At 43.8% G+C, this 27148-nt stretch overlaps 1 protein-coding gene across 1 annotated transcript in view; it reads right to left on the bottom strand.

Moving 5' to 3' along the window:
* LOC120024734 (Wilms tumor protein 1-interacting protein homolog) overlaps window positions 1-26893 on the bottom strand; it is a 34794-nt gene extending 7901 nt beyond the window's left edge. Inside the window, exons 1-4 of the mRNA XM_038969013.1 lie at window positions 26786-26893; window positions 25378-26740; window positions 8236-8337; window positions 1370-1437 (exon numbers count right to left, since the gene is read on the bottom strand). Coding sequence (XP_038824941.1) covers window positions 1370-1437; window positions 8236-8337; window positions 25378-26740; window positions 26786-26893 — 1641 coding nt within the window. The remainder of the gene's footprint in view (window positions 1-1369; window positions 1438-8235; window positions 8338-25377; window positions 26741-26785) is intronic.
* Between the last annotated feature and the right edge of the window lie 255 nt (window positions 26894-27148).

Raw genomic sequence — 27148 nt, 5'->3', positions numbered from 1 at the left:
TCCTGTCTTATCCGGTGTCTTATGTGAATTTAAGTATAATCTCTCTAATTATCTCTTTCTTTCTTTCTCTCTCTCGGAGGACCTGAGCCCTAGGACCATGCCTCAGGACTACCTGGCCTGATGACTCCTTGCTGTCCCCAGTCCACCTGGCTGTGCTGCTGCTCCAGTTTCAACTGTTCTGCCTGCGGCTATGGAACCCTGACCTTTTCACCAGGCTTTTCACCACGTGCTACCTGTCCCAGACCTGCTGTTTTCAACTCTCTAGAGACAGCAGGAGCGGTAGAGATACTCGTAATGATCGGCTATGAAAAGCCAGCTGACATTTACTCCTGAGGTGCTGACCTGTTGCACCCTCGACAACCACTGTGATTATTATTATTTGACCATGCTGGTCATTTATGAACATTTGAACATCTTGGCCATGTTCTGTTATAATCTCCACCCGGCACAGCCAGAAGAGGACTGGCCACCCCTCATAGGCTGGTTCCTCTCTAGGTTTCTTCCTAGGTTCTGGCCTTTCTAGGGAGTTTTTCCTAGCCACCGTGCTTCTACACCTGTATTGCTTACTGTTTGGGGTTTTAGGTTGGGTTTCTGTACAGCACTTTGTGACATCAGCTGATGTAAGAAGGGCTTCATAAATACATTTGATTGATTGATTAATTGTCACATCCACCACCTGACCCATTTAGAATCTATTCTTTACATCTACAGTATGAGGAGACCCAATACCACTCTGAACCAATTGAAAGTCTGTTTTAGGGGCCAATGGGCAATGTCTATGTGTAATGGAGTGAATCATTTACATTAAGTAAGTTAATTACAACCTAACAACCTAATTCAGTAGTGATAAACAATAAGTCTGTATCTTTTTGGAAGACAAAAACGACTGCTATAAAACACCTGGTTCCTATTGATTATAGATTGACGGATGTCTATAAGAGATCAATACATACTAATAACTTGTGTCTGTTCCCCATTGTGTCCAACCTGGGCAGATGGATACATCATACAGGAGGCAGTCTGAGGCCTGCAGCTGCCCACAGCCACTCCGCCTCCCTCTATAATTCTAAGTGCTGGGAAGTAATGGGATGAGAGCAGTGGGGTAATTGTGCTCCTTGGGGAAATTTTGGGGAAATTAGTGGGAATTGGAGGGGTGGTGCTTAACTTTAATTGTAGCAGTGAAACGTCTGTTTCCTCTGGAGGGTTTTAGAATGTGCAACCGCTCCTCTCCCAAGTCTGTCATTGAGGGGTGAGTGTGTATGAAGGACATGGAGAACTCAACCTCTGAACATCTGCATAATGGACATAACATAAACATAAATGCATGTGCATAAGGAGGCACGCAGGGACAACATATGTTGTAACTCACCAGGAAGTCCTCTTCACAGTAGACCTTGCCGTGGACGTTGTAGAAAGCTTTCCCTCTCAGCCTCCTCCCTGAAGAAGAGAAGTAAGTGTGTGAGCTGGGATATAGAAGTGTTCCTGTATCAGACTCTGTCAAAGTGAAGACTGTAAAAGTGTTGCTATGTGATTTTACCCAACCCGTAGGCTATAAGAAAGTTCAAACATCAAGGAAATAGTGATTCCAGCCTTTTGAACAATGCTGAAATGCTCCAGGGGTTCTCCTGATGATATTTTAAATACATTATAAAAAACTGCATTGTTGAGAATAAACAGAAATGGGAGTTGACTTTCTGCCTCCTACTCCCCTGACTCCTCTCTGTTCCATTAAAGCCACAACAATAACAGATGTCAACAGGAAACACCAGTGACCAAAGCAGATGATAGTAACATAATGTAGGTTTACTCGTTTGAGGTCCACATTACTGTTTCAATACACTGGTCATCCATTGATCCCCACGGGACTCCTTCTACTTAGAACCAGCAAACAATCAATACAGCCCCACCATCCAGACCAGGCCCAAGCAGCTTTACAAACTCCCCCTCCTCCTCACCCTTCCTCGCCACCACCAGTGCCATTGTGTACAGCTCACACACACTCACCACCACAGCCCAAATATAGGAGCCTGAGCAAAGGATTTCCCCATGTCTGGTATAGCCAGGGCCATACTAACAGTCAGTCCCTCCCCAAAGTCACCATTTTGGGGCTCCATGAGCACAGTAGCACTAAATTCCACAGGATAAAAGGGAATTCCACCTAAAAGGAAAGATCTCCTCACTGCTCACTCACACTGGCCCTGGCCTTTGTGCCCCCTGCGATGCTTCTCTTAATGCATGCCCATTCAAATGCACTAAATGGCAGCAGCAGTCTCTTCTCTTTCTGGCAGCGCAGTGACTTCAGCCTGGCAGACAGAGCGCATAGAGCTCATAAATCTGCAGGATTAGTCAGATTTAATTGCCGTCCTGAGCTGCCATTGATTTTATGGGTGTCCTGGCTTGGGAAAGACATGTCCCCCTTTTTACACCCAAATGTATGCCATCGCTGTATTTCACACACAGTGTCACATTGCTGGGAGATAGCAATACATTAACACCCACATAAATGGCTATAGCAGCCGAAGAATGCTGTTCACACAATAGGTGAGACTTAAGACTGAAAGCGAGGAACTATTAGCATTTAGAGTTGGAGGCTGGACGAGAGAGAAAAAACATATTTCCTGTTGACTACAGAGGAGGAGCTCTTTTAATTCAGAGTGACTAAACTTATAAAAACCATTACATTCAAATCAACAACACACCAGTGAGCCAGAGCTGGGGCATGTTGCTGTGTGTCTGTCTGGTGACCTTTGCTCTGGCGAGTGCATCTGGAAGGTGAAACACAAAGCCCTCGGCGCTCGCTGACTGTGGTGCTCTGCTAAGGGAGCGGGCCGCCTGAGCAAACGGGGACATTCTTTCTGCCTGAGGTCACTAGTTGGTCCCATTCAACCCCCCCTCCACCCCCCCTCCCTCATAGAAAGGGGGAGGGCTCCCTGCCTCCCTCTCTCTCCCTCTAGCCTTTGTCACAGGAGAGGAAAGTGCTGGGCTGGCTGCAGTGGGCTGGGGCTCAGGGCTCCTCTCCTCTTCTCCTCAGCTCACAGCCCTTGAGCACGGTGGGACATGTGACATTTTCCATGGAGTTCAGGACCAAATGGCTCCCTGATTGGGATTTCACACTCAAGATACTGTACTTAGTTTTTACAGCTCCAACATTGGTTTCCCATGACTCAGTGCTGTGTTTCACAGACATGCACATAAAGGGCCATGCATCTTGAAATAATGGGAGCGATTCTCTCAGCTAGATATTTAACCCACCAGAAATCATTTTAGAGCACTACAACAAACTGCAGTGAACTGGTCAAATAAAATAATTATCGGAGGAAAAATAAAATCCTTAGTGAGTCATACTCCAGCAATCAAAGTCTTGTGATCATGTGGTCAGTGTGGTAGATTGTGGACCAGTCATGGATGCCTGGTTGCGGTAGCCTGGTGGCGGTAGCCTGGTTGCAGTAGCCTGGTTGCGGTAGCCTGGTGGCGGTACTGTAGCACTGCTGACTGCTACTCCTGGTGCCAACCAGCCCGGCATCTGGACATGTCATTGGACCTGTGTCATCCCTCCAACCCCTTTGAGACAACAACCTCACATCACAATGACTTCACATTACAGTGATTTCATCCCTCACTGATCTTAAATTCCTAAAACCACAACATTGTGATGCAGGCTGGGTTGAGTTTGGGCTCAGCTGTGGAGCTCCAGTCCTCACTGGCCCCTCTGCCGTTTAAGTGGTATGTTATTGTGCCCTGTGAGGTGCAGAGTCTGCAAACTGACAGTGGTTAGGTTACTCACTGTTAAGACTCTCTCCCTCGAGATCCAAAACCAGTCACAGTAGTTCACTACACAAGGTCATTAGTTGGCCTGGCCATGATAATTCCAACATATGGTTTATAAAATCCCTATGCTACTATGTTGACTTTTAATTACCTGGCTGTTGGCCACAGGCAACTTTTTTTTAAACTATAGTTGCTAAGCCAAGACAAGAATCTGAATAATCTCCTAAATTACCATCTCTTTTAAATTCAACTGTACCCAAATCCCCATATGTTCAGTATCTACATATTATTCATGTAGAAGGGAAACATCAAGCATGTTGTACTTTCTCAGGTTCCACCCCACCCACTCTCCCCCTCTCCTCCCTTCTCCTCCCTCTCCTCCCACTCTCTCCTCTCAGAACAAGTGGGCCTTTACCACCTGCAGGCAGGCAGTGGGGATCTGAGGGGGAGGAGGCAGAGAGGGAGAGGCGGAGGGAGGGGCTGCCCAGTACCGTGGTAAGTAAAAGAAGGATGCTGGAGGTAGTGACTCACTCAGATTGCTTGGGACTTCAGACAGGAATGTTTCGATCCCGGCAACGTGAGCATGTGCTGACCTGCTGCTGCTTCCAAATAGTTTTTAAGTAAGTCTCTCTTTAAAGAGAACAGCCAAGTTAAGACACCAACAGAGCCACAAGCACATCTCTCAAATAGAAAACCCAGAAGCTACGGAATCTCCCAGTCTCTCTCAGAAACTCCCCCACAACTAAATCACAGCGAAAGTCATGATCAAGTAGTCGAACCATCGCCAAAGGCAGAAGGGAGCATGGGCAACACTACCAAGCTGTTGTACATCATTTAAAACCCACAAATTGTGGGATCATTTAGATCCCACAATTTACACTCAGATGAGGGAGTAGCATAGAAATAGAAAGACTAGATTATATTTATATGGGGAGTAGCCAGGCTAACTCTACTTACTGCAGCCAGCTACAATACCACAGCCAGAACCCCATAGCAGACAGCACAACATTGAGCTGTGTGCCCTGTGCAAGCCAGCCAGCCAGGTGCAGCTGGTGAGTGACTGAGGAAACCACAATGCATCATAAACAGGTTTCAGAAATACATGGCCCTTGGCTGTTTTCTCCTGGCTGGTGTGAGAGGCACTAGCAGGATGTGTTACAGTAACACAGATGTAACTAGTTAATCACTAGCGTGCCCCATTATAGGCATGGATACATGTGAGCTAGCAGACAAAAGGCATGTGGAAGGAGGAAGTGGGTGGTGATCCAGTCAGGAGCTGGGCGTCAACACCAGTACAGGAAATAAACAGGAGACTGGTCACAGAGGTATGTCTTATGACTGTATAGTTGAGGCTAGTAAAGTAATGAGGAGGTGTGTGTGGGTATGTTTGGGTGGGTAGGGGGGGGTTGTGTGTGTGTGTGTGTGTGTGTGTGTGTGTGTGTGTGTGTGTGTGTGTGTGTGTGTGTGTGTGTGTGTGTGTGTGTGTGTGTGTGTGTGTGTGTGTGTGTGTGTGTGCGTGTGTGCGTGGTGTGTGAGCGTATAATTACTCGCGCACACATTTTTCTGTGTGTGTGTGCGTTTATCGGTGTGTGTGCTCTTATCTGTGTGTGTGTTTATGTGTGTGTTGTTTGCTCAGAGCCCATGCCAGGCCGGCCCCCTCTGATAAGCAGGCCTGGTACACTTTGTGACTGTCTGATTGAGGTCCTCATGGGAAGGCCGGCTGAAGTGGAGGGGGGTAGTTTGCATTCCTGGCCATTTCATGAAAAAAGGGTGCAACCATAGGAGCAAGCCAAGAGGAGGGCTCAATTATGCATGGTTAAACAAAGCCCAAGGCTACCAGCCAGCAATGTCTCAGAGAACTGAACTCTCTCTGCTATGGAGCTCCTGACTCTTACAGAATAACATGTGGCATTTTAGTCAAAAAGTAAAAGAAAAACAGTTTGTCAACAAATAAGCTGATACATCATTAGGTGTGTTTAGAGATCTGCAGGCACTTTAAAACTAAACTTCTCAGAGGGGATGAAAACACTCTAAAAAAGTAAACATTCCCATTCATAAGAGACCCAATAATACATCACAGAGTTTACGTTAGGAATAAACCGTCGCAAGAGCCAAGATGGGCCTGTTATCATCTATATACAGAGACCACTAGAATAATAAGGGGAAGACCTGCTTCACTTCTGGATAGATTTCACCAAACTAATTTAAATTCTGAATAAAAGAGAAGTGTAGATTCTCTTTTTCTGTACTGTTTAAACCACTATAGATGGGCAATAATGTTTGACCAATAGAAACAGACTACAGTATACAGTGGGGCAAAAAAAGTATTTAGTCAGCCACCAATTGTGCAAGTTCTCCCACTTAAAAAGATGAGAGAGGCCTGTAATTTTCATCATAGGTACACTTCAACTATGACAGACAAAATGAGAAAAAAAATCCAGAAAATCACATTGTAGGATTTTTAATGAATTTATGGTGGAAAATAAGTATTTGGTCAATAACAAAAGTTTATCTCAATACTTTGTTATATACCCTTTGTTGGCAATGACAGAGGTCAAACGTTTTCTGTAAGTCTTCACAAGGTTTTCACACACTGTTGCTGGTATTTTGGCCCATTCCTCCATGCAGATCTCCTCTAGAGCAGTGATGTTTTGGGGCTGTTGCTGGGCAACACGGACTTTCAACTCCCTCCAAAGATTTTCTATGGGGTTGAGATCTGGAGACTGGCTAGGCCACTCCAGGACCTTGAAATGCTTCTTACGAAGCCACTCCTTCGTTGCCCGGGCGGTGTGTTTGGGATCATTGTCATGCTGAAAGACCCAGCCACGTTTCATCTTCAATGCCCTTGCTGATGGAAGGAGGTTTTCACTCAAAATCTCACGATACATGGCCCCATTCATTCTTTCCTTTACACGGATCAGTCGTCCTGGTCCCTTTGCAGAAAAACAGCCCCAAAGCATGATGTTTCCACCCCCATGCTTCACAGTAGGTATGGTGTTCTTTGGATGCAACTCAGCATTCTTTGTCCTCCAAACACGACGAGTTGAGTTTTTACCAAAAAGTTATATTTTGGTTTCATCTGACCATATGACATTCTCCCAATCTCCTTCTGGATCATCCAAATGCTCTCTAGCAAACTTCAGACGGGCCTGGACATGTACTGGCTTAAGCAAGGGGACACGTCTGGCACTGCAGGATTTGAGTCCCTGGCGGCGTAGTGTGTTACTGATGGTAGGCTTTGTTACTTTGGTCCCAGCTCTCTGCAGGTCATTCACTAGGTCCCCCCGTGTGGTTCTGGGATTTTTGCTCACCGTTCTTGTGATCATTTTGACCCCACGGGGTGAGATCTTGCGTGGAGCCCCAGATCGAGGGAGATTATCAGTGGTCTTGTATGTCTTCCATTTCCTAATAATTGCTCCCACAGTTGATTTCTTCAAACCAAGCTGCTTACCTATTGCAGATTCAGTCTTCCCAGCCTGGTGCAGGTCTACAATTTTGTTTCTGGTGTCCTTTGACAGCTCTTTGGTCTTGGCCATAGTGGAGTTTGGAGTGTGACTGTTTGAGGTTGTGGACAGGTGTCTTTTATACTGATAACAAGTTCAAACAGGTGCCATTAATACAGGTAACGAGTGGAGGACAGAGGAGCCTCTTAAAGAAGAAGTTACAGGTCTGTGAGAGCCAGAAATCTTGCTTGTTTGTAGGTGACCAAATACTTATTTTCCACCATCATTTGCAAATAAATTCATTAAAAATCCTACAATGTGATTTTCTGGATTTTTTTTTCTCATTTTGTCTGTCATAGTTGAAGTGTACATATGATGAAAATTACAGGCCTCTCTCATCTTTTTAAGTAGGAGAACTTGCACAATTGGTGGCTGACCAAATACTTTTTTGCCCCACTGTATCTCTCTGGTCTGACTCAAGTACACTTTTCAAAGCAGGTCAAAAGGAATCTGTAGAGAAGCCTCAGGATTAGAGACACTGCCCCTCATTCTTCAACCACACAATACACCTGAAAGTATATGTATTCAATTACATGTCAATTATATGCATTTCTTCCAAAGCCAAGGGATCAGCATCCATGTACATCAGCGCATGAATGAAAGCAACCTTGCTCCAAACTCTCTCCGACTTCACCCTCGTCTCCACTTGAAACTAGAGAGGACAATTGGAGTCAGGTGACAGGACAGCCCTACACACACATATACATACATACACACAACATGCATAAACACATTTTTTTCAGGTTGACTGCAGATTCAACATCCGTCTCTACAACCCACTCATTCCAATATATCATCCGTGTTCCTGTCAAATAGAGAATAGAGCATTCTGCTGATAACTCCCAAAGACACTGGCAACCAACATCAATGTTGTGCTAAGAAATGAAAATACAGGACATCTGTGATGCCAGCCAATGATGCAGGTGCTGAGTAGGAGTAGTGGACAAAGGCTATATACACCTACCACAGGAGCAACAGGTGAAGCAGTTGGTATGGTACAGATTCCCCATGGCCTGACAGGCTTGGCTGGCTCCATACACACCCTTCCCACACTTGATACAGATACCTGGAGGAGGGAAGAGACACAGGTTAACATCTGTAGACATAATCATCATTATTTTACATTGACATTTTAGTCATTAGGCAGAGCGACTTACAGGAACAATTAGGGTTAAATGCCTTGCTCAAGGACATATTGATAGATGTTTCACCTCGTCGGCACGGGGATTCGAACCAGCAACTTTTTGGTTACTGGCCCAACACGCTTAACCGCTAGGCTAACTGCCAATCATTATCAGCAACATATTCAATCTGAATCCTACTTAGGCTTTCATACAGCAGTAAAGTACACGTCATTGTAACTGCTTTAGCTAGTAACTTCCATGTTCCATCAATGATCTATAAAGGGTGTATATACAGTACCTGGACCAAACTGTGTCTTTGTCAGGGTCATTGATCTATGTTGTATCTAAATTAAAAATACATTAACCAGGGGTGTTAGGGGTTGGCAGGAAGCATTCTCTTAATGTGGCACAATGACAAAGTGAGTCAGCAAAAGTTAGTGGGCTATGTCCCAACGGACGTAGATGGTATAATTACTTGCTGCAGACGACCACAGACCTGCAAACACTAGACAATTTAGAGGAAAAAAGGTGAATTACCCACAGGTGTGGACTACAAACTTTCATCTACGTGGTTCTTTTTAGGTTGATGGTAAACCCTTACTAAGGAAGGAGAGAAGGAAGGCACCCAGCCGGTGACAACTATTTGGACATAGCATTGGACTAATGATTCCCCTGCTTTCCTCTCACGCACAAGATGGCCTCCGCCGGGGTCACATTCCACAGTGAGCGCAGGGTCAAAGCCTGGGTAGGGTGAGTCCAGGGTCACCACGCCTACAGGACACAACATCCCTACAGGGGGCTGACTTCCCCCCCACCACCACCTTCCTCCCATGATGACAGTAATGAAGAAAGAGTGTCATCATCTAGTCCTCTCTCTAACAATTTATTCTGACAGTATTTCAAGGCAATGATACTTTCTAGAGCCAGGCCAATTTAAAATATGTGCTGGACTTACACTGCTATAGAAGCAGGTTGTCTCTTTTTGACAGGTCTTAACCCCTTAGACTGGTGAGAATTGTCCTATATGGATAGGGCTAAATCTGTTTTACAGAAAAAAGATGGAAACGCATAATCATGGTAGCAATTAAAAGGGAACAGTTGGGAGACCATGGGAAAATTATTAGACTAAAGATGAGATCCCCCCCCCCACATTCTAAAATTGCATTTTTGTCCCCCCCAGTTTTATTATTGGAATGAGATACAAAACGAGGCAACTGTGTGACGTTAGCTAATGTTTCATCCCCTCTCGACAGAGGTGAATGAAAAAGCTATGCTAGTGAGTAGCTACCACAGACAGGCCAGCTCTAGCCTCTAGTTATCTGTCAGATAATGATATGAGGTGGCTATTATTACTATCTAACAGCAGTTGTTTGTATGGACATGTTTTGTAGCCTTTGTTTTGTCACGTTTAAAAATGAACTTGACAAGCTTTTACCAGTTGATGTACCGTCAGAGAGAGCTGGCCAAAAGTTGGATTACATTTGCTATTATTTTTTCCCTCAATCAAACTAGACCTGAATCAAACTAGACCTGAATCAAACTAGACCTGAATCAAACGATGAAACCATCGGCCAAACAATTGAAGATTGGATATTATGACGTTTTTTCAGTGCAATGTGAGTTGTATTAGTCAGTTTGTCAATGTAACGTTATTGATCTGTCAGTTTCCCAAGCTAATTCTCGATTTTTCACACTGACACAGTAATAAACAGCTCTAAAGTTACAGGCTTCACTGTCATGGTGCACAGAAGAGGTCTGCGTGGGACCGATTTTTATCATCCCGCTCCTGCCCGCACCCGCTGGCTTTCTGTCCGACTCCAACCCGCTACCGCAAGAACTGGTTCCAAACCCTACCGCAGTCCCACAATGTTATTTTAGGCATATGTGACACAGCTCACTTGCCAGCCATGGTCCCAGCAATTTTGCGCCCTATAGGAAATATCAAATGCACAACTTAAGAAATAGGTTAAATTACCAGAGATTCTCAAATGGCCCTTACATTGTATTACCTGGCTATATCAGTCAATATGTTAAATGTAGTTTGAAGAGAGCAGAGTTGGAGAGACTTGTACTTTCTCTTGAGCTATTTTTATAGTCTACCTTTTAGGAGTGTGGAGATTTTCAGACTGATAAATATGGGTATTCAAATATTTAGGCCTATTTCTAGGCAATGTAGTAAACTGTAGCCTAATCATAGGCCTATTTAGGAAGTTCATTTCCTTGGAAAGATGACTGCCCCATGCTACTCTATTTAATTGAGACCACACGTGCACCAGAGCTCGCAGGTATGCCTACTGAAGTGGAAGCAGCAAGAATGATGACAGCAACACTTGCTATGTTTTGCATAGTTCTATAGGATATAGCCTACCTTTCAGGAAGACGATTTACAGGCAGAGACAAATAAATGGGTAATCATTTTCAAAGATGATTACATTTATTCATTGCACTTCGACCCACTTCTTTTCATTATCAATATTTATTTACATATTTCACTTCTTGTCAATATGGGGGCGCTGTTTTCACTTTGGAAAAAATCGTGCCCAAATGTAACGGCCTCGTACTCTTTTCTAGATCATACAATATGCATATTATTATTACTATTGGATAGAAAACACTCAGAAGTTTCTAAAACTGTTTGAATTATGTCTGTGAGTATAACAGAACTCATTTTGCAGCAAACTTCCATGTAGGAAGTGAAAAATCTGAAAACGAGGCTCTGTTTCAGGGCCTGCCTATTCAATTGCCTTATATTTATCGATATGCATGCACTTCATACGCCTTCCACTAGATGTCAACAGGCAGTGGAAGGTGGAATGGGGTGTCTAGCTTGATCTGAGGTCGAACAAGAGCTTTTGGAGTGGCAGGTCAGGAATTTCCTTTCTCTACCAAGGCGCACGAAGCACCTCGATATTGTCTTCTGATAAGCGTTCGGTTTACACGCCGAATATCTCCGGCTCTGATTTTATTTGATACATGTGATAATAACATCGTAAAGTAGGTTTTTTCAACCGAGTTTTATCAGATTATTTAACGTTTATTGGGACTTTTGGAGTTTTCCGTTCTTTGCGTCGAGAGAAAATGGGAACGTTATCAACATTGGCTAGCATTGTGGCACGAATTCGACAGAAGAAAAGGACATTCTAAAACCAAACAACGATTTATTCTGGACCAAGGACTCCTTGTACAAGATTCTGATGGAAGCTCAGCAAAAGTAAGAACAATTTATGATGTTATTTCGTATTTCTGTGGAAAATGTTGATTCCTATTCTCTGCCGTTTTGGCGAAAGCTGTCTCGCAATAACGCAAGCTGTTTGTTATGGTAAAGTTATTTAAAAAAAATCTAACACGGCGGTTGCATTAAGAACCAGTGTATCTTTCATTTGCCATACAACAAGTATTTTTATGTAAAGTTTATGATGAGTTCTTTGGTCAGATTAGGTTTGTGTCCAAAATATCTCTGGAGATTCTGGTGAATCGATGCTACGTATTCACAATGTATAATCAGGATTTGTAGCTCTAAATATGCAGATTTTCTAACAAAACATAAGTGTATTGTATAACCTGATGTTATAAGACTATCATCTGATGAAGTTGTTCAAGGTTAGTGATTCATTTTATCTCTATTCTGTCGGTTTTGTGCAAGCTATTTTGGCGGGGAGTAAATTGCGTTGTGTGTTTGGCTACTGTAGTGAGCTAATAGAAATATATATTGTGTTTTCGCTGTAAAACACTTAAAAAATTGGAAATATTGGCTGGATTCACAAGATGTTTATCTTTCATTTGCTGTACACCATGTATTTTTCATAAATGTTTTATGATGAGTATTTATGTATTTCACGTTGCTCTCTGTAATTATTCTGGCTGCTTCGGTGCTATTTGTGATGGTAGCTGCAATGTAAAACTATGATTTATACCTCAAATATGCACATTTTTTCGAACAAAACATAAATGTATTGTATAACATGTTATAAGACTGTCATCTGATGAAGTTGTTTCTTGGTTAGTGACTAATTATATCTCTATTTGGTCGGTTTTGTGATAGCTACCTATGCTGTAGAAACATGGTGAAAATATGCGGTTGAGTCTTTGGCTATTGTGGTTAGCTAATATAAATACATATTGTGTTTTCGCTGTAAAACATTTTAAAAATCGGAAATGATGGCTGGATTCACAAGATGTTTATCTTTCATTTGCTGTATTGGACTTGTGATTTCATGAAAATTATATTATATGATATCCCTGTCCCGTTAGGCTAGGCTATGCTAGTCAGCTTTTTTGATGAGGATGCTCCCGGATCCGGGATGGGTATCACTGAAAGGTTAATTAAGTTAATTTCATATTCGTTAACTGTCACGTGATTCTCCACCCATGTAGGAAGCCTACTCTATTTCAATGAGACCACACACACTAGGCACATTTGAACTCTCACACCCAACTAGGTCAAGTAGGCTACTGAAGTTGAAGCTGTGTGTGAATAATGCAAAAAATATGTGCTTTCAATACAATAGGTAGGCTAACGCATACCAAGCAGAAATAGGACTGTATCAAAATAATCTGTGGGACAACAAAAATATTTTCATCCCAAAGACGTCTGTCTGACCGCCTGCTCCCGCCTGCAGCATGAAAAATGCTGGCCGCGCCGCCCTGATCTCTGTGGGGACCCGCAGATCCCACATGCATCCCGCGGTAATGCAGCCCTCTAGTGCGGTCAGTACATAACATGCTCATCATGTCTTAGCAGGGTGTCAGATGGTGACAGGGGTCCCAGCAGGGTCAGACAGCCAGGGAAGACCAGTCTATGAAGCTCAGGTGAATTTTGCAGTATATTCAGTGAATGACACAAAGTTCCATCTTGAATTGATGGGTAGACCTACAGTAGCTACAAGACAGCAGCTTAAAGCTACAGTCTGGGATCTGGGAATAATGGTCATTTAAATTATTGAACCATTGATTCTATTCTTGGATAATATAATTAATAAATGTACACCAAGGTAATTCTTTCTCATGCCTCATTTTAGTAGGATTAGATGGTGACAGGGGTCTCATCAGGGTCAGGCAGACAGGGAAGACCAGTCTGGGACAGAGGTGAGGTGAATTCTTGCAGATACAACACTTTATTCATGCGCGGTGCTCAAGTTCAGAATGGTTGTCAATTAAAACCCATACAGAGACCCTGAGCTCTGACGTCATGTATAGCATATTACTGTACAGCCACTCCATTACAATTCAGGTGCTTATCAGTGTCCAAGTCTACCATTTTCAATCCGTATACGGATACGAGTCTAAAGGGCTACCTGTGTTAAGGTCAATTCTGTAGTGAGTTGCGAATTGCTCTTAATTCCAATTCAATTCTTGAATTTGAATTAGCCACACCCCAAATAAATGAGACTTTCATGTTCACGTCTCAGTTGAGTTGCTTTGAATTGCTTTGAATTCAATTCTACTTCCTTCAAATCAAATTCTATTCCAATTCTGCTTCCTGTGGGGTGTGGTCAATTCAAGTTCATTGTTTGAATGTAATTAAATTCCGAAATTCCGAATTGACCCCATCCCTGCTTTTTACATCTATGACATCAGAGTGCGAATTATACCATGACATTCTTGGGAGCCTTGTGCATGCTAAAAAAAATGTATGGGCCTAATAGTAAAGACAAAAATGCATTACATTTTAATGTGGCATGAACACACCAGGTAATGATGTTTAAATCTGATTCTCAAACAAATCACTTCAAAAAGTTGGCTAACTGTACGTTCGTTCACTCTAAAATAATTCCAGCATCCAAACACTGGTCATTTCATGAAAGGGAAGAGACATCTGTTAAAAACACCATAATGACATTCAGCGATTGTCATTAGGCCTACTACAGTGGTGTGTGTGTATTCATGGATGCCAATGGAAGCCATACTTTCCCAAAAATGTGAACAATAAAAAAAGAAAAATCATATGAAATAATGTCTCAATAAGGTTTCATAATTTTTCAATTCGCAAGTGGTTGAATCTAACTCACCGGAGAAAGCATCCGAGCAAGTGAAACTGCGGCCCTCTGTCTCAGTATATCTGATGCTGTCTGGCCAAAAAGAGTATGACAGGCGCTGTTTTGCTCGCTTGGATGCTTTCTCCGGTGAGATTGATGCATCTTGCTGTTGGCGCGCATCTCGTCAAATTATAAATATTTAACGACCCTCCCAAAGGTGAACTTTTGTTGCCTTTAGAGGAGCTCATGTTTAATTCATCCTCCGTAATTCGCAGTCTTTATGAAATTGTAAAAAATGAAGGACTACGGTACCCCAAGGCTATCCAAAGGTTAGGCCCACATGTTTTCCTTTCAACAAGAGTAATTCAGCTGGACCAAAGTCAAATATTGGCATTTCCTATTCCAACTTAAACTCATGACACTGTTCCTGCACTCAGAAAAGATAAGAGGAAAAATTAGGGCTATTCTCTCTGATAAGAATAAATAGCCAAACTATGAATCATCTTAATCACAACAGCTTGGCCAAAATAAATATCTAGAATAGCCATGGGCAAGAAAATAAAATATTACTGTCCAGATTTGGTAGATCCCATATTACCTCTATATTCCCTTTAACGAGAGACGCAGAAGACTGCAAAGTGTAGTTATGTAACCACCTAAAAGTGAACATGAAAAAGATACCAGTGGGGTCGAAATATTGTCTGTTTTGTGTGTCTCAATTAACTACTGTGGGAGTTGAAGACTTTTTAAAATTTGTATCTTTCCAGCACCTGAACTAGTTAGATTTACTAAAAGTGAACAAGATATCAGTTTGGAGTGTTCCATGGTGTTTCTGAAGATTCCAGATCTCGAACCACAAGAACTCTGACAATGTTAACGTGCGCACAGTATTTGGATAATAGCTCATATCCTGGTGAAGGTCTTATTTTTCTTATATTTATTAATCTCTTGTTTGTTCTTCTTTTGTTCTTATTTGTGTATTAGTATTTACTGTTTATTGCACTGCTGGAGCTAGGAACAAAAGCATTTTGCTGCACCAGCTTTAACATCTGCAATCTGTGTAGGAGACAAATAAACTTTGATTTGATTTATTCAGGATAAGCTGTTTACATGCACCTTTGATTTCCCACCCACGAGTATCCCTGTATCTATAAATAAACAGAATATTGCTAATTTAGCCCAAAGTTTGTACCCCTCATTTAGATATTTTTCTGCTTATAACTTCCGACATTAGGAAGGCTATTCGTTAGTCAACTTTGTTAGTCTATAATTATATACACGCAGCTTCTCTTCTGTCATTCCTTGATGCTCTAGAACACTAAATAAAGCATTGCTCACCAGAATGATGTCATACATCGATAGAATGAACGCTTTATCAATAATCTAGTTGACATCGCTAGCGTTCTCTTTCATTTCTGCTTCTCTCGAGGAGCAAAGAAATGTATGGTTTTAAGTTTTAAGGAAATTAAAAGCTGTGAAAACAATCCAACATGTTTCTGACAGTAATTCATTTCGTCTTGGAAGCATATTTGATATGGTTGAAAGTGAAATTTTGTCAGCTTTTATGTCGCAGAAAGAAATTGCACGTTTCGGCTGCACAACAGGTACCTAAGCGCGCATTCGCATTCTCTCAAGATTAAAGAAAATATATATATTTCTCCACTCCTGTTCCCGAGACAAAATGAACATTTGGTCTATCATTTTACTGCAAGAAACAAATAATTCTGCATGAGTTAATATTATAATAGGCTACATGTGAGGCCTACAGTCAGTGTCCAGACTTCAATTACTATCTCAACTATCCCAACTTTTCCCATCTGAACTTCAAAGCTGATACTATGTGAAACTGAGTCTGCGCAGACCGTTTAAACAACAGTAAATGGGATAAGATGTTTACATGCCACAGTATCCTGTCTAAGATCAGCATATCCCAGGCATCTTATCTGGGTTTCTTAAAACCAGGATAGGAGCTTATTTGGGTTACTGTAAACAGATATGATGTTTTTATGCGTCAACTCAAAAACAGGGATATTGGTGTGCATGTAGGGCTGCAGGTAGCCTAGCGGTCACAGCATTGGGCCAGTAACCTTCAGCAAGGCTCTTAACCGTACTACTATGTGTATGTGACAATAAAACATACAGTCTATATATATATATGTAAACGTGGTCATTGATTATAATCTGCATTGCCTCAGCTGACAGCAGTTAGACTCTCTTGATTACGCCAAGGCTGCTGGCCGATCTGTACTAACGCCAAACTCCAAGCCCAGCATACTACTCTAGTCTGGTCTGGTCTGCCAATGTCCCTGTATCTCACTGCTAATGGTCTTTTAATACTCCCCCACTGTTCCAAAACTTCCAGGAATATTTCTGAACATGTTTTAGTTTTTCTTCCATAATTGGGGCATTGGCATCGAACAATTCCATGAACAGTGTGGACAAACTGTTGGCTGCCATACAATTTAAACACATGGATCTGCACTGATAATGGCAGGTCCTGAAAATGTAATGGCACCTCTATTATACCATCTGTACGACATTTGCACCTCTTCTGCTCTGCTTTGAAAAGATGGCTGTTCCTAGGAGATACAGGCTAGAGAAATGTGAAGCTAGCAGTGACAAGTCTTCACAAGGCAAAGGCTATCTGTGGTCTCTGATCTCGAAGTGTCTGAACTTTGAGTGCAAGGACCAAGTGCTCCCGGGGAGTAGAGCTGAAATGTGTTATAGTGAGGTGGGGAAGGTAGGGGGGAGTCTGCACTCCAGGGTGGTTGATATTTGGAGGGAGTATGGACTCCCACCACTTGACGATATCTCTGCTTAGCAGGTCATTATCACAACCCCCACACACACACAGATTATTGTGCATTCTCCAGACCAAGGTCTCCTCCAGCTATCTCAGTCCCATTCTGCTGCATTCCAGACTCATGCACTTGCCTGAAGCCTCCTCTGTCTACTACGGTATCTGACTACGAGACAGATAGCGGTGCTGAGATGTTTACAGGGGAATATGCTGACAATGAGGTAGGATAGAGCAACATTCTTAGAGGCTTTGTTGAACTGATATCTTCTGAATACTCATAGGAGCAACTGCCCCAATACTGTCCTCTCTCTCTGCCTTCCACTATACTTTATTTCCACTGAAGTTTAAGGCTTTGCTTATTTCCATTGTACTTCTATAGTACAATCCTGCTGGAGCTTCAGTCAGAATTATAAACAAAACAATGGACCATGTCCATGTGCACACCTCCAGGTACATGTCCATTTCATCTCCCAAGGTGGAAGCCTTGCCCTGAGGAAGGAAAGCTTGACAGGAAAAACTGAACAGAATAGGGAACTTGCTACAAGCTAAGGAAAAGTTCATGGCATTTTGAGCCAAGTTGACTTGAGATGATTTCCCATAAATGTTGCTGTTAAGCCTAAAAGGCCCTCAAACGGATGTGGACAGTGTTTTACATGACTGAAGGGACTAGGGAGAGGGTTAGGGAGAGAGAGGGACTGAGCAGGAAAAGTCTAATTTGTTCTTAATTTAAACCAGATCACCAAGTCCCTGGTGCCTCCACTGTGGGTACATCATGTCCAGTGTGCTCAGGACAGAACAACACCACTGGACACATGTGGAGAAGAAAGATCATTGCCCTTCATCGTCAGTAGCACACTCAGTGATGCTGCCCATAACAGAGAGTTCCACACCTTTGGGGACCAGGGATGTAGTGCTGCCGGAGCGTGAAGGAGTGGCTGTCACGTTCCTGACCTTATTTCCTTTGTTTAGTCTTTGTTTAGTTGGTCAGGACGTGAGCTGGGTGGGCATTCTATGTTTTGTGTTTCTATGTTGGGTTTGTTGTTTGGCCTAACATGGTTCTCAATCAGAGGCAGGTGTTTGTCATTGTCTCTGATTGGGAACCATATTAAGGTAGCCTGTTTTCACTGTTTGTTTGTGGGTGATTGTTCCTGTTCCAGTGTTTAGGGTTCACGTTACGGGACTGTATCGTCTTCGTTCCTTTTTTGTCGGTTTGTTCGGTGTTTAAGTATTTCCCATTAAATATGGATGATATTCACGCTGCATCTTGGTCCTCCTCTCTTTCACCCGAAGACAGTCGTTACAGAATCACCCACCACAAAAGGACCAAGCAGCGTGGTAACGGGCAGCAACAGCAGCAGCAGCAGCAGCGGCCAAAATATCAGGACTCCTGGACATGGGAGGAGATTTTAAACGAAGAAGGACCCTGGGCACAGGCTGGGGAATATCGCCGCCCCAAAGCTGAGCTGGAGGGAGCGAAAGCTGAGCGGCGGCGATATGAGGAGGCAGCACGGCAGCGCGACAGGTACGAGAGGCAGCCCCAGAATTTTTTTTGGGGGGGGCACACGGGGGGTGTGGCTAAGCCAGGTAGCAGACCTGAGCTCACTCCTCGTGCTTATTATAAGCAGCGCGTTACTGGTCAGGCACCGTGTTATGCGGTTAAGCGCACGGTGTCGCCAGTGCGTGCCCATAGCCCGGTGCGCTATAGGGCAGCCCCCCGAAAGTGTCATGTGAGTGTGGGCATCCAGCCAGGGCGTAGTGTGCCTGCTCAGCGTGTCTGGTCTCCAGTACGCCGTTTCGGTCCAGGGTATCCTGCGCCGGCTCTGCGTGCTGGGTCTCCGGGGCGCTGGGAGGGTGCAGTGCGTCCTATGCCTGCGCTCCGCTTGTGCCGGGCAAATGTGGGAGTGGAGTCTAAGGGAGAGGTGCGTGTAGTAGGCACTAGATCTCCAGTGCTCACCCACAGCCCGGTTCAACCTGTGCCTGCACTCTGAAGGGTTCGGGCTAGAGTAGTATTCCAGCCTGGGGGAGTGGTGCCAAGGCTGCGCACCAGAGCTCCAGTGCTCCCCCACAGCCCGGTCCTTCAGGTGCCTCCTCCTAACACCAAGCCTCCTGTAGGTCTCCCCAGCCTGGTGGGTCCTGTGGCAGCCCCACGCACCAGGCTGTCTCTCCGTCTCCTCCCTACAGGTGTGCCCGTCTGCCCAGCGCCACCTGCGCTGCCCGTCTGCCCAGCGCCGCCTGCGCTGCCCAGCGCCGTCTGAGCTGTCCGTCTGCCCAGCGCCGTCAGAGCCGCCCGTCTGTCCTGAGCCGTCAGAGCCGCCCGTGTGTCCTGAGCCGCCAGAGCCGCCAGTCAGGAGCCACCAGAGCCGCCCGCCAGTCAGGAGCCGCCAGAGCCGTCAGTCAGCCAGGACCTGCCAGAGCCGTCAGTCAGCCATGACCTGCCAGAGCCGTCAGTCAGCCATGACCTGCCAGAGCCGTCAGTCAGTCCGGAGCTGCCCCTCGGTCCAGAGCTGCCCCTCAGTCCGGAGCTGCCCCTCCGTCCAGAGGCGCCCATCAGTCCAATTTGGAGGGTCGCCGTTAAGAGGAGGCCACGAAAGCGGGAATTAACTATAGTGGGGTGGGGGCCACGTCCAGCGACAGAGCCGCCACCGTGGACAGATGCCCACCCAGACCCTCCCCTATAGGTTCAGGTTTTGCGGCTGGAGTCCGCACCTTGGGGGGGGTACTGTCACGTTCCTGACCTTATTTCCTTTGTTTAGTCTTTGTTTAGTTGGTCAGGACGTGAGCTGGGTGGGCATTCTATGTTTTGTGTTTCTATGTTGGGTTTGTTGTTTGGCCTAATATGGTTCTCAATCAGAGGCAGGTGTTTGTCATTGTCTCTGATTGGGAACCATATTAAGGTAGCCTGTTTTCACTGTTTGTTTGTGGGTGATTGTTCCTGTTCCAGTGTTTAGTGTTCACGTTACGGGACTGTATCGTCTTCGTTCCTTTTTTGTCGGTTTGTTGTTTTGTTCGGTGTTTAAGTATTTCCCATTAAATATGGATGATATTCACGCTGCATCTTGGTCCTCCTCTCTTTCACCTGAAGACAGTCGTTACAGTGGCGCTCCCTCACTTTTTTCAATTTGAAAATACACGCAGCTGGTAAAAGTATTTCTGGAAGATTAATTCTGATAAATTTGAAATAAATTATATTTAATTACCACAAAAATTCCATGAAAAACAATAGAATGACAAACCAAATAAATATGTATAGCAGCCTAGAGGTAGGAAAATGGTGGTTTGTTCCCTTTCTTCTCTCTGGTGGTGAGAATGATAAAGAACTATAAGCTGTGTGTGTGCACTGTGGAAGCCCGTCGGAGGATGGACCACTTTGGCCCAATGAGAACGTTGAAAAACAAAATTTCCCTGTGTGTGTCTGCCTTGATGTTCATAAAACTCCATGGACCCCTCTTCCGCAGTGGAAACCAGAACGATATGTGACCACCGCAAAGCCTGAGAGCCTGACCTTCTCTGGAAGTAGATTGGCTATTAGTTGAGACGCAGGGCCCGTTCTAGCTTAGTATGTTAGGATGGGCAATTGGAACTGTGAATTGGGCCAAGTTTGAGGAAATAATGCATTTAGGTTATAGTTTATTGTGATGCATGAATACATCACACTAAAAGCTTGATTTTATGGTGGTTTAAAAAAAACATTTCCTGCAATTCTACACGGTAATGATTTATATTCACTTCTTGGTCAATTGATTTGATAATATGTTCAATCTATGCAAATAAATTCTATGAATTGATAGTTCACCTCTGTTTTCTTTTATTCTGTAATAAGGTATATTGTAACCATGTGTTCAATCTATCCAAATAAATTCTATGAATTGATAGTTCACCTCTCTGTTTTCTTTTATTCTGTAATAGGGTATATTGTATTGTGTTCAAGAAAATCAACGTTTATTTATAATAGAGCATGTAAGCTACACAATACAATGAAATGCCTACTCGAAATAAAACTCTCCTCGCAAGCAGTGCAATGATATTAAGCTAAGTATTTGTTTTACATTAGGCTATAACCAAATAGCAATACCACGTAGTTGTTTGTTCCTGAACTGGCCAAATGGCAGAGCTATCCTTCAGCACCACAAGTTGGTTTAACTACTTTAAGATCATTGTGCGATCCTGGCGTTGTCATTTCAACACTACGAAGAGCACTCCAATGCTTAAAATCAAATCTCATCAAGATCTGTTGCCTACACCGAATAGTCATCACTTATTACTATTATTACAAATAGAAGACTTTCACTTCACGCAACGATACTCGTTTAGTAAAGTTAGAACAAAGCTGAATCGATGTCTAGCAATTTCACATAACAAAACTAAATATAAAAGCATAGTAGGCCTATAATGTTATTGTTACACCAAAAACACCTCCTCATTTCTAATGACATTTTAGGATGGTTAGCTGAAGCTGAATAGTCCAAAAGAAATCCACATGCGCCAACTCAACAGCGCGCGCCACTAGGCAGGATATACCCTTTGATTGAAACAAAATACAAGGCTATTAATTTGTTAACACAATCTACTCTAATTCTCTCATAAAACAGTAGGCTAATAGTTTGTTAACACAATCTACTCTAATTCTCTCATAAAACAGTAGGCTATTAATTTGTTAACACAATCTACTCTAATTCTCTCATAAAACAGTAGGCTAATAGTTTGTTAACACAATCTACTCTAATTATCTCATAAAACAGTAGGCTATTAATTTGTTAACACAATCTACTCTAATTCTCTCATAAAACAGTACGCTAATAGTTTGTTAACACAATCTACTCTAATTGGCTCATAAAACAGTCGGCCAATTCAAGAAGCTCTAATACCATATTCCCATGAAACTGATTGAGATCAAACAAATGATTGGCATGGAGATGCAGTTTGGACGTTTCAGCTGTAAAATGTGAAGAATAATCATTCACGATGGACAGTGATGATGGCCTATTTGAAATGAAGTAGCCTATGCCTAACTTTGTGTTTGAGAGTATTAAGAATAGAACATTTTCTTTGGACAATATGGTTAGGCAAAGGCAGATGTTGCAATTGGAGAATGCATTTTATGCATATTCTATAATGATAGGCTATTCAATTGGCTACATCTGTCGGTACAAACTTTGATTGAGTAAATAATGATGTAATTTACTTTTTTTTTTGCGCTCCCTCACCTAAAAATAGCAGTACACCACTGTTGGGGACATATGAAATACACTATTAGGCTACATAAGCAAGAATGGAACTAATAAGAAATAGTAACATTCAATTTGTTTGTGTACTTGAAATCATTATGTTGATGTACCTGCAATGTTTGTCCAAAACCTAGATGTTTGAGAAATGGCATGAAACTGGAAATGAGGCAGAAACTCTGTCTGAAAATCTCTCACAATATTTAAGCGATTATGCTGTGTTCTGTTGTTGTTCAGGCAGGCCAGGGACAGTGTGTTCTCTCTACTCATGGTCTATTGTTGGAAGGGTAATGACAGCATTCTAAACACTTCCCATATTCATGATAGGGAGCTAAAATACTCATACTTCACTAATGAGAATTTAATTTGTGATTAAGCTAATGCATCATGAACATGTATCATTAATGTGAGCATGTATCAACTGACACAAGAGTTACCATTGGCCCTAAAACATTTAGCTGCCTATTTGTTTTGTGTATTCATAAGTGTATTTGTCAAAAGAGCAATTGTATCTGCTCCATTTAGCTCTAAGCCATACATTGTAGCTCAGACTGCCCTCCAGAGCGGTTGCAGCGAGAGTTGAGAGTTGGGGTGACTGACACCACCACCAACACAGTAAAAGTTGACCAAACCCTTTCTGAGTCAACCATGTAACATTACTATACCGTCATTATTATTCTGAGCAGGTGATCAGACTTGACCCCCGACAGCCATGTCTGGCCCGCGAGCCAAGATCGTGTGCCAAGTGTCTGGTGTTGCCCGACTCCCCACTGGCTGGTTAATGAAGGGCTTCGTGGGGGGGTCCGGGCGGGGGCGAGCCGGCTCTGCTCTGGAGGCCTCAATGCTGGTCTGTCCCGGGCCAGCTGTTGATTCACAGCTCCTTCGCCACCACAACAAACAGAGGCCACACAGGGGCCTGCAGTGAGGCAGAGCACAGAGCAGAGCAACGCAGTGTGACAGCACAGACCTCAAAGCCTGGGCGATCAATTTCTCCACTGTCGCCATGGAAACAGAGCCGGCTCTCTCTCTCTCTCGGCCCAGCGTACTGTGAGGGGCTTCTGTCTGCTACATTCTACAGCTCTCACCTGCTCCTCTGTGACAAATGAACAGCCGTCTCAGCGTCACTCTGAGCCAGCCAGCGCACTGGAGGAAAACAAAATCAAACCACTGTTCTGTTTTCAGACCGCAGCCATTTGTCCATCAACACATTCAAAAGTTGGATAGATTCTCCCTTCTTTTCCTGTAGGAGGGGAGAGTTTACACCTTCAAAAACAATGTTTTCAAGTCTCAGGGAGGGAATATGTTGCAAAAAAGTCACAGCTCAGAGCACTCATGGAGAAAAAAGGCAACAACAAAAAAATCTATCTTATGGAAAGCACAGAGAGAAATGACAGAGAGAAGTCTTCCAGAGAATGCCCGCTGCAGTGTCCGACTGGCCGGACGTTTTCACCAAGCAGCAAGACCACTGAATCACTGAAGGGTATCTACTCGCTCCCTGGGACAGAACAGAAGGTTCCATTCAGCCCTACTCAGCGCTGTGTAAACGTTAGCTCTGCCAAAACAGAAATTTGTATTTCCCTGCAAAAGCCACTCTTATCTGCCACAGAGGGAGTCGTTGTTAGCATTATAGAATACAAGTTAGTTGTTAAGGTTGCAACCAGCCACTAGATGAGATGACAACAAAGCTCAGTGAAGCTAGGCTGACGTCGTGTTCAACGCCCCCTTTTAACTACAGCATGACGATTAAACAGACAAACTTTACAAGCTCCACAACTACACTGGAATAGTAAACAATGGATTTACTTAGCACTACAAAATAGCTGCTTTGTAGTAACATGAGTAACAACAATTAATAACACCTGAATTGTTACACATAAGAAAATCCATGTTATGTCAATAGGTAATGTAGTTAGGCTGTTATTACTATGTTCTTACACTATTGTTATTACACTTGCTGTGCAAGGTATGGAGATGGAGATCAGGACTGTGATTTTATAATGAAAAGGATCCCCAGTAGCTCTCTGGACAACATTCCCCCACCCCTCCACCTCACCTCACAAAACACCCAAGGACTTGAGGCAAAGGGCTACCTTAGGCGTGACCAGCCAGTTCTGATTGATCAGTGGCAGGGCTGCTGTGGCCAGGCCACAACACTGTTTGACCAATCAGCTGGCTCCATGGACAAAATGGGCCTGATCACTCAGTTAATGCTCCAGTTAGCCTAACGCCGCCTCAGCCTCCCACGATACCAAACACTATCAAACACACCAAATATGACAACACAAAATGTATTGTGAAGATAATATTCTTAAACTTGAAAAATGTACGTTTAGTTTTTGCACTGCGCTCATTAAAGTCCATGCTTCAAATAGACTAAAATTATCTTCAGTGTAAACACATTATCAAAGGGAAAATATTTATTAGGTAAATCAACTAGAACCAGATGAGATATTTGTGTCAAGCAATAAAATGAGGTGTTATAATTGAAAATGTTTCCAAATCTCCATGGCCTGACCTGTGTTGTGCTGTCCTGTGTTGTGCCAATGAACATGTGCTCAGCTATAATGAGGTTAGTGACCCAGCTGAAGATGAAGTAACCCAGTGAAGCCCATCAATTTACTTATCTTCCACACATGTATGGACCACAGGGCACCAGAGTTCAAGTTCATAACCATGAGGGTTATTATCAGACCACCAAACACATGGAACGTGGAGGATGTAGTCTGGCCCTTTTACATTTTTACCAGACTAATTCATTTGACTTTGTGTAAGAACAGCCTAATTCTGACCTCTTATTGAGACATGTTTAGGGAGCTGTCATAAGTTTATAAGTAGTCAAAAAAAAAGATATACCAAGATCAATCAAATTATTGTTTCATTTCATTTCATTTTTTGTTTTTCTATTTTAAAGCTTTATTCTCACTTCATTGCACTCTCATAGTGTTCCTTATAATAAACAGTGTTCATAGGAGGAGTTACACTTACCAAAGTATTCTTTTTTCATGTGCATTTCTAACTCCTTCTCCAGCTCCAAGGTGAGTGCTTCCAGACTCCTTTCTGCTTGGCTTGGGCCACTTTCCCGGCATGGGGTCACCTGGTAAGGTAGTTTAAACCTCTGCCCTGAGGCTGGAGTTTTCGTATGGAGCCCATAAGAAGATGATGGTGATCCAGCGGTCACCTCTGTATTCATCCCTGCCTGGGTTGACTGTTGTGGTGCATGCTGTGTCAGGGCCTCTGGCATCCCAGAGAGCGCTTGGAGATGGATACGACTATGAACACCGTTGGTATCGCCACAATCTTGTGTTAGTATGTCCTCCTGCAAACCAGTCCCCAGCATTGAGGACCTGGGTGAAGGCAGTTGGAGATCTGGGTATGTGCTCATAGATCCCCTGGAGCTCCGGGAACTTCTGGAACTGTGACTGGAGATACTGGACCGGGGACTAACGACGCAGTTAGCTATTGTCCCGGGTCTTGCGCACCCGTCCTGGCTGCAGAGGCTTGACCGGGGACTGGCCACCGGCATGCCATGCAAAACGGCACCCTCCAAATCATGGTTCTCCACAGGCATGTAACGCGAATCTGAATAGCTAGAGCGTGGACTGGTGGTACAAGAATACTGGCTCGCTGTGCTGGACCTGGGGCTGATGTGCCTTTGGTCGTAGCCCATACTGATGCCGCTGGTGCGGTTACTGCTGGGCTTACTGCAGCAGTCATAGCTGTTCAGACTGGCCCTTGGGCTGGAATGTTTACTTGTGTCGCTGGCTGTACTTGCATAGCTAGACCGGGGGCTGAGGGCACTGCTCCCTTCACAGTGTACCAGACTGGACCTGGGACTAGTGTACTTGTCTTGCCCGGGTACCACCAGACTCGTGCGCGGGCTACTGATGCTCGACCTCGGGCTTGCATGTTTGCTTTGCTCCTGGGAGGAGAGGGAGGATACGAAACTGGACCGCGGGCTGGTTGCATTGTATCTGCCGTCGTGGTTGGTGGTAACACAGATACTGTTGCATCTGTTGCCAGGTGAAGGTACTGGCTTGTTCAAAACCACTCCATCGTACGCGCTACCAGTGCTGTACCTATGCCCCAGCACCTCCAATGAGTACCTCCTGTGTCGCTCGGACGCGCCGCTATAACACGGCAAAGCAATTTCGGATTTGGTGCAATAGCTATCTTCGTTAGGATAAACTATGTCTCTTTGAGGGGTGCAATAATCCACAGGAACGGCTCTGTTGCCATTCACGGGGCGCACGGGAGCCGCAGTGTACACTTTATTCCCAGTCATGTAATTCTCAACGGTGTGTATCTGTTGCTGAGGCACAGAGTTGCCATTCATTGTCTTACTTTTCTGCTCGGGTATCGTTGGAGACGAAAAATCCAAATCGGTGTTGATAACCATGTCCCTCCTTGAACTGTACATTCCATCCTTGTATGCTTCATATAAGGAAAGGTCCTCCATTAATTTACTCGCCCGGAGTCCCAAATCTTCCTCATAGTGATCCATGGTTTGCTCCCGAGGCGACGAACAAGTTCAGAGAAAGAGCGCACTACCGACTACCGAGTGAAAGATAGCAGTAATTGCATTTCACTTGGAAATCATAACAAAACGCAGGCTCAATCCAGGCATCGTCGCCTGTTTGCTGAACAGCCAGTGTGCTTGGAAATCTCGAAGCGGTGCATGATCTTTTTCTTCGAAAACATAAACCCTTATCACAAAGTTTCAACGTCAGGATACATTTGTCAACTTCAGTTTTTGTTA

The sequence above is a fragment of the Salvelinus namaycush genome, chromosome 30 (genome assembly GCF_016432855.1).
Source record: "Salvelinus namaycush isolate Seneca chromosome 30, SaNama_1.0, whole genome shotgun sequence".
Classification (NCBI taxonomy): Eukaryota; Metazoa; Chordata; class Actinopteri; order Salmoniformes; family Salmonidae; genus Salvelinus; species Salvelinus namaycush.
The sequence above is the reverse complement of the archived record's forward strand: the minus strand, read 5'-3'. Positions and strand labels throughout refer to the sequence as shown.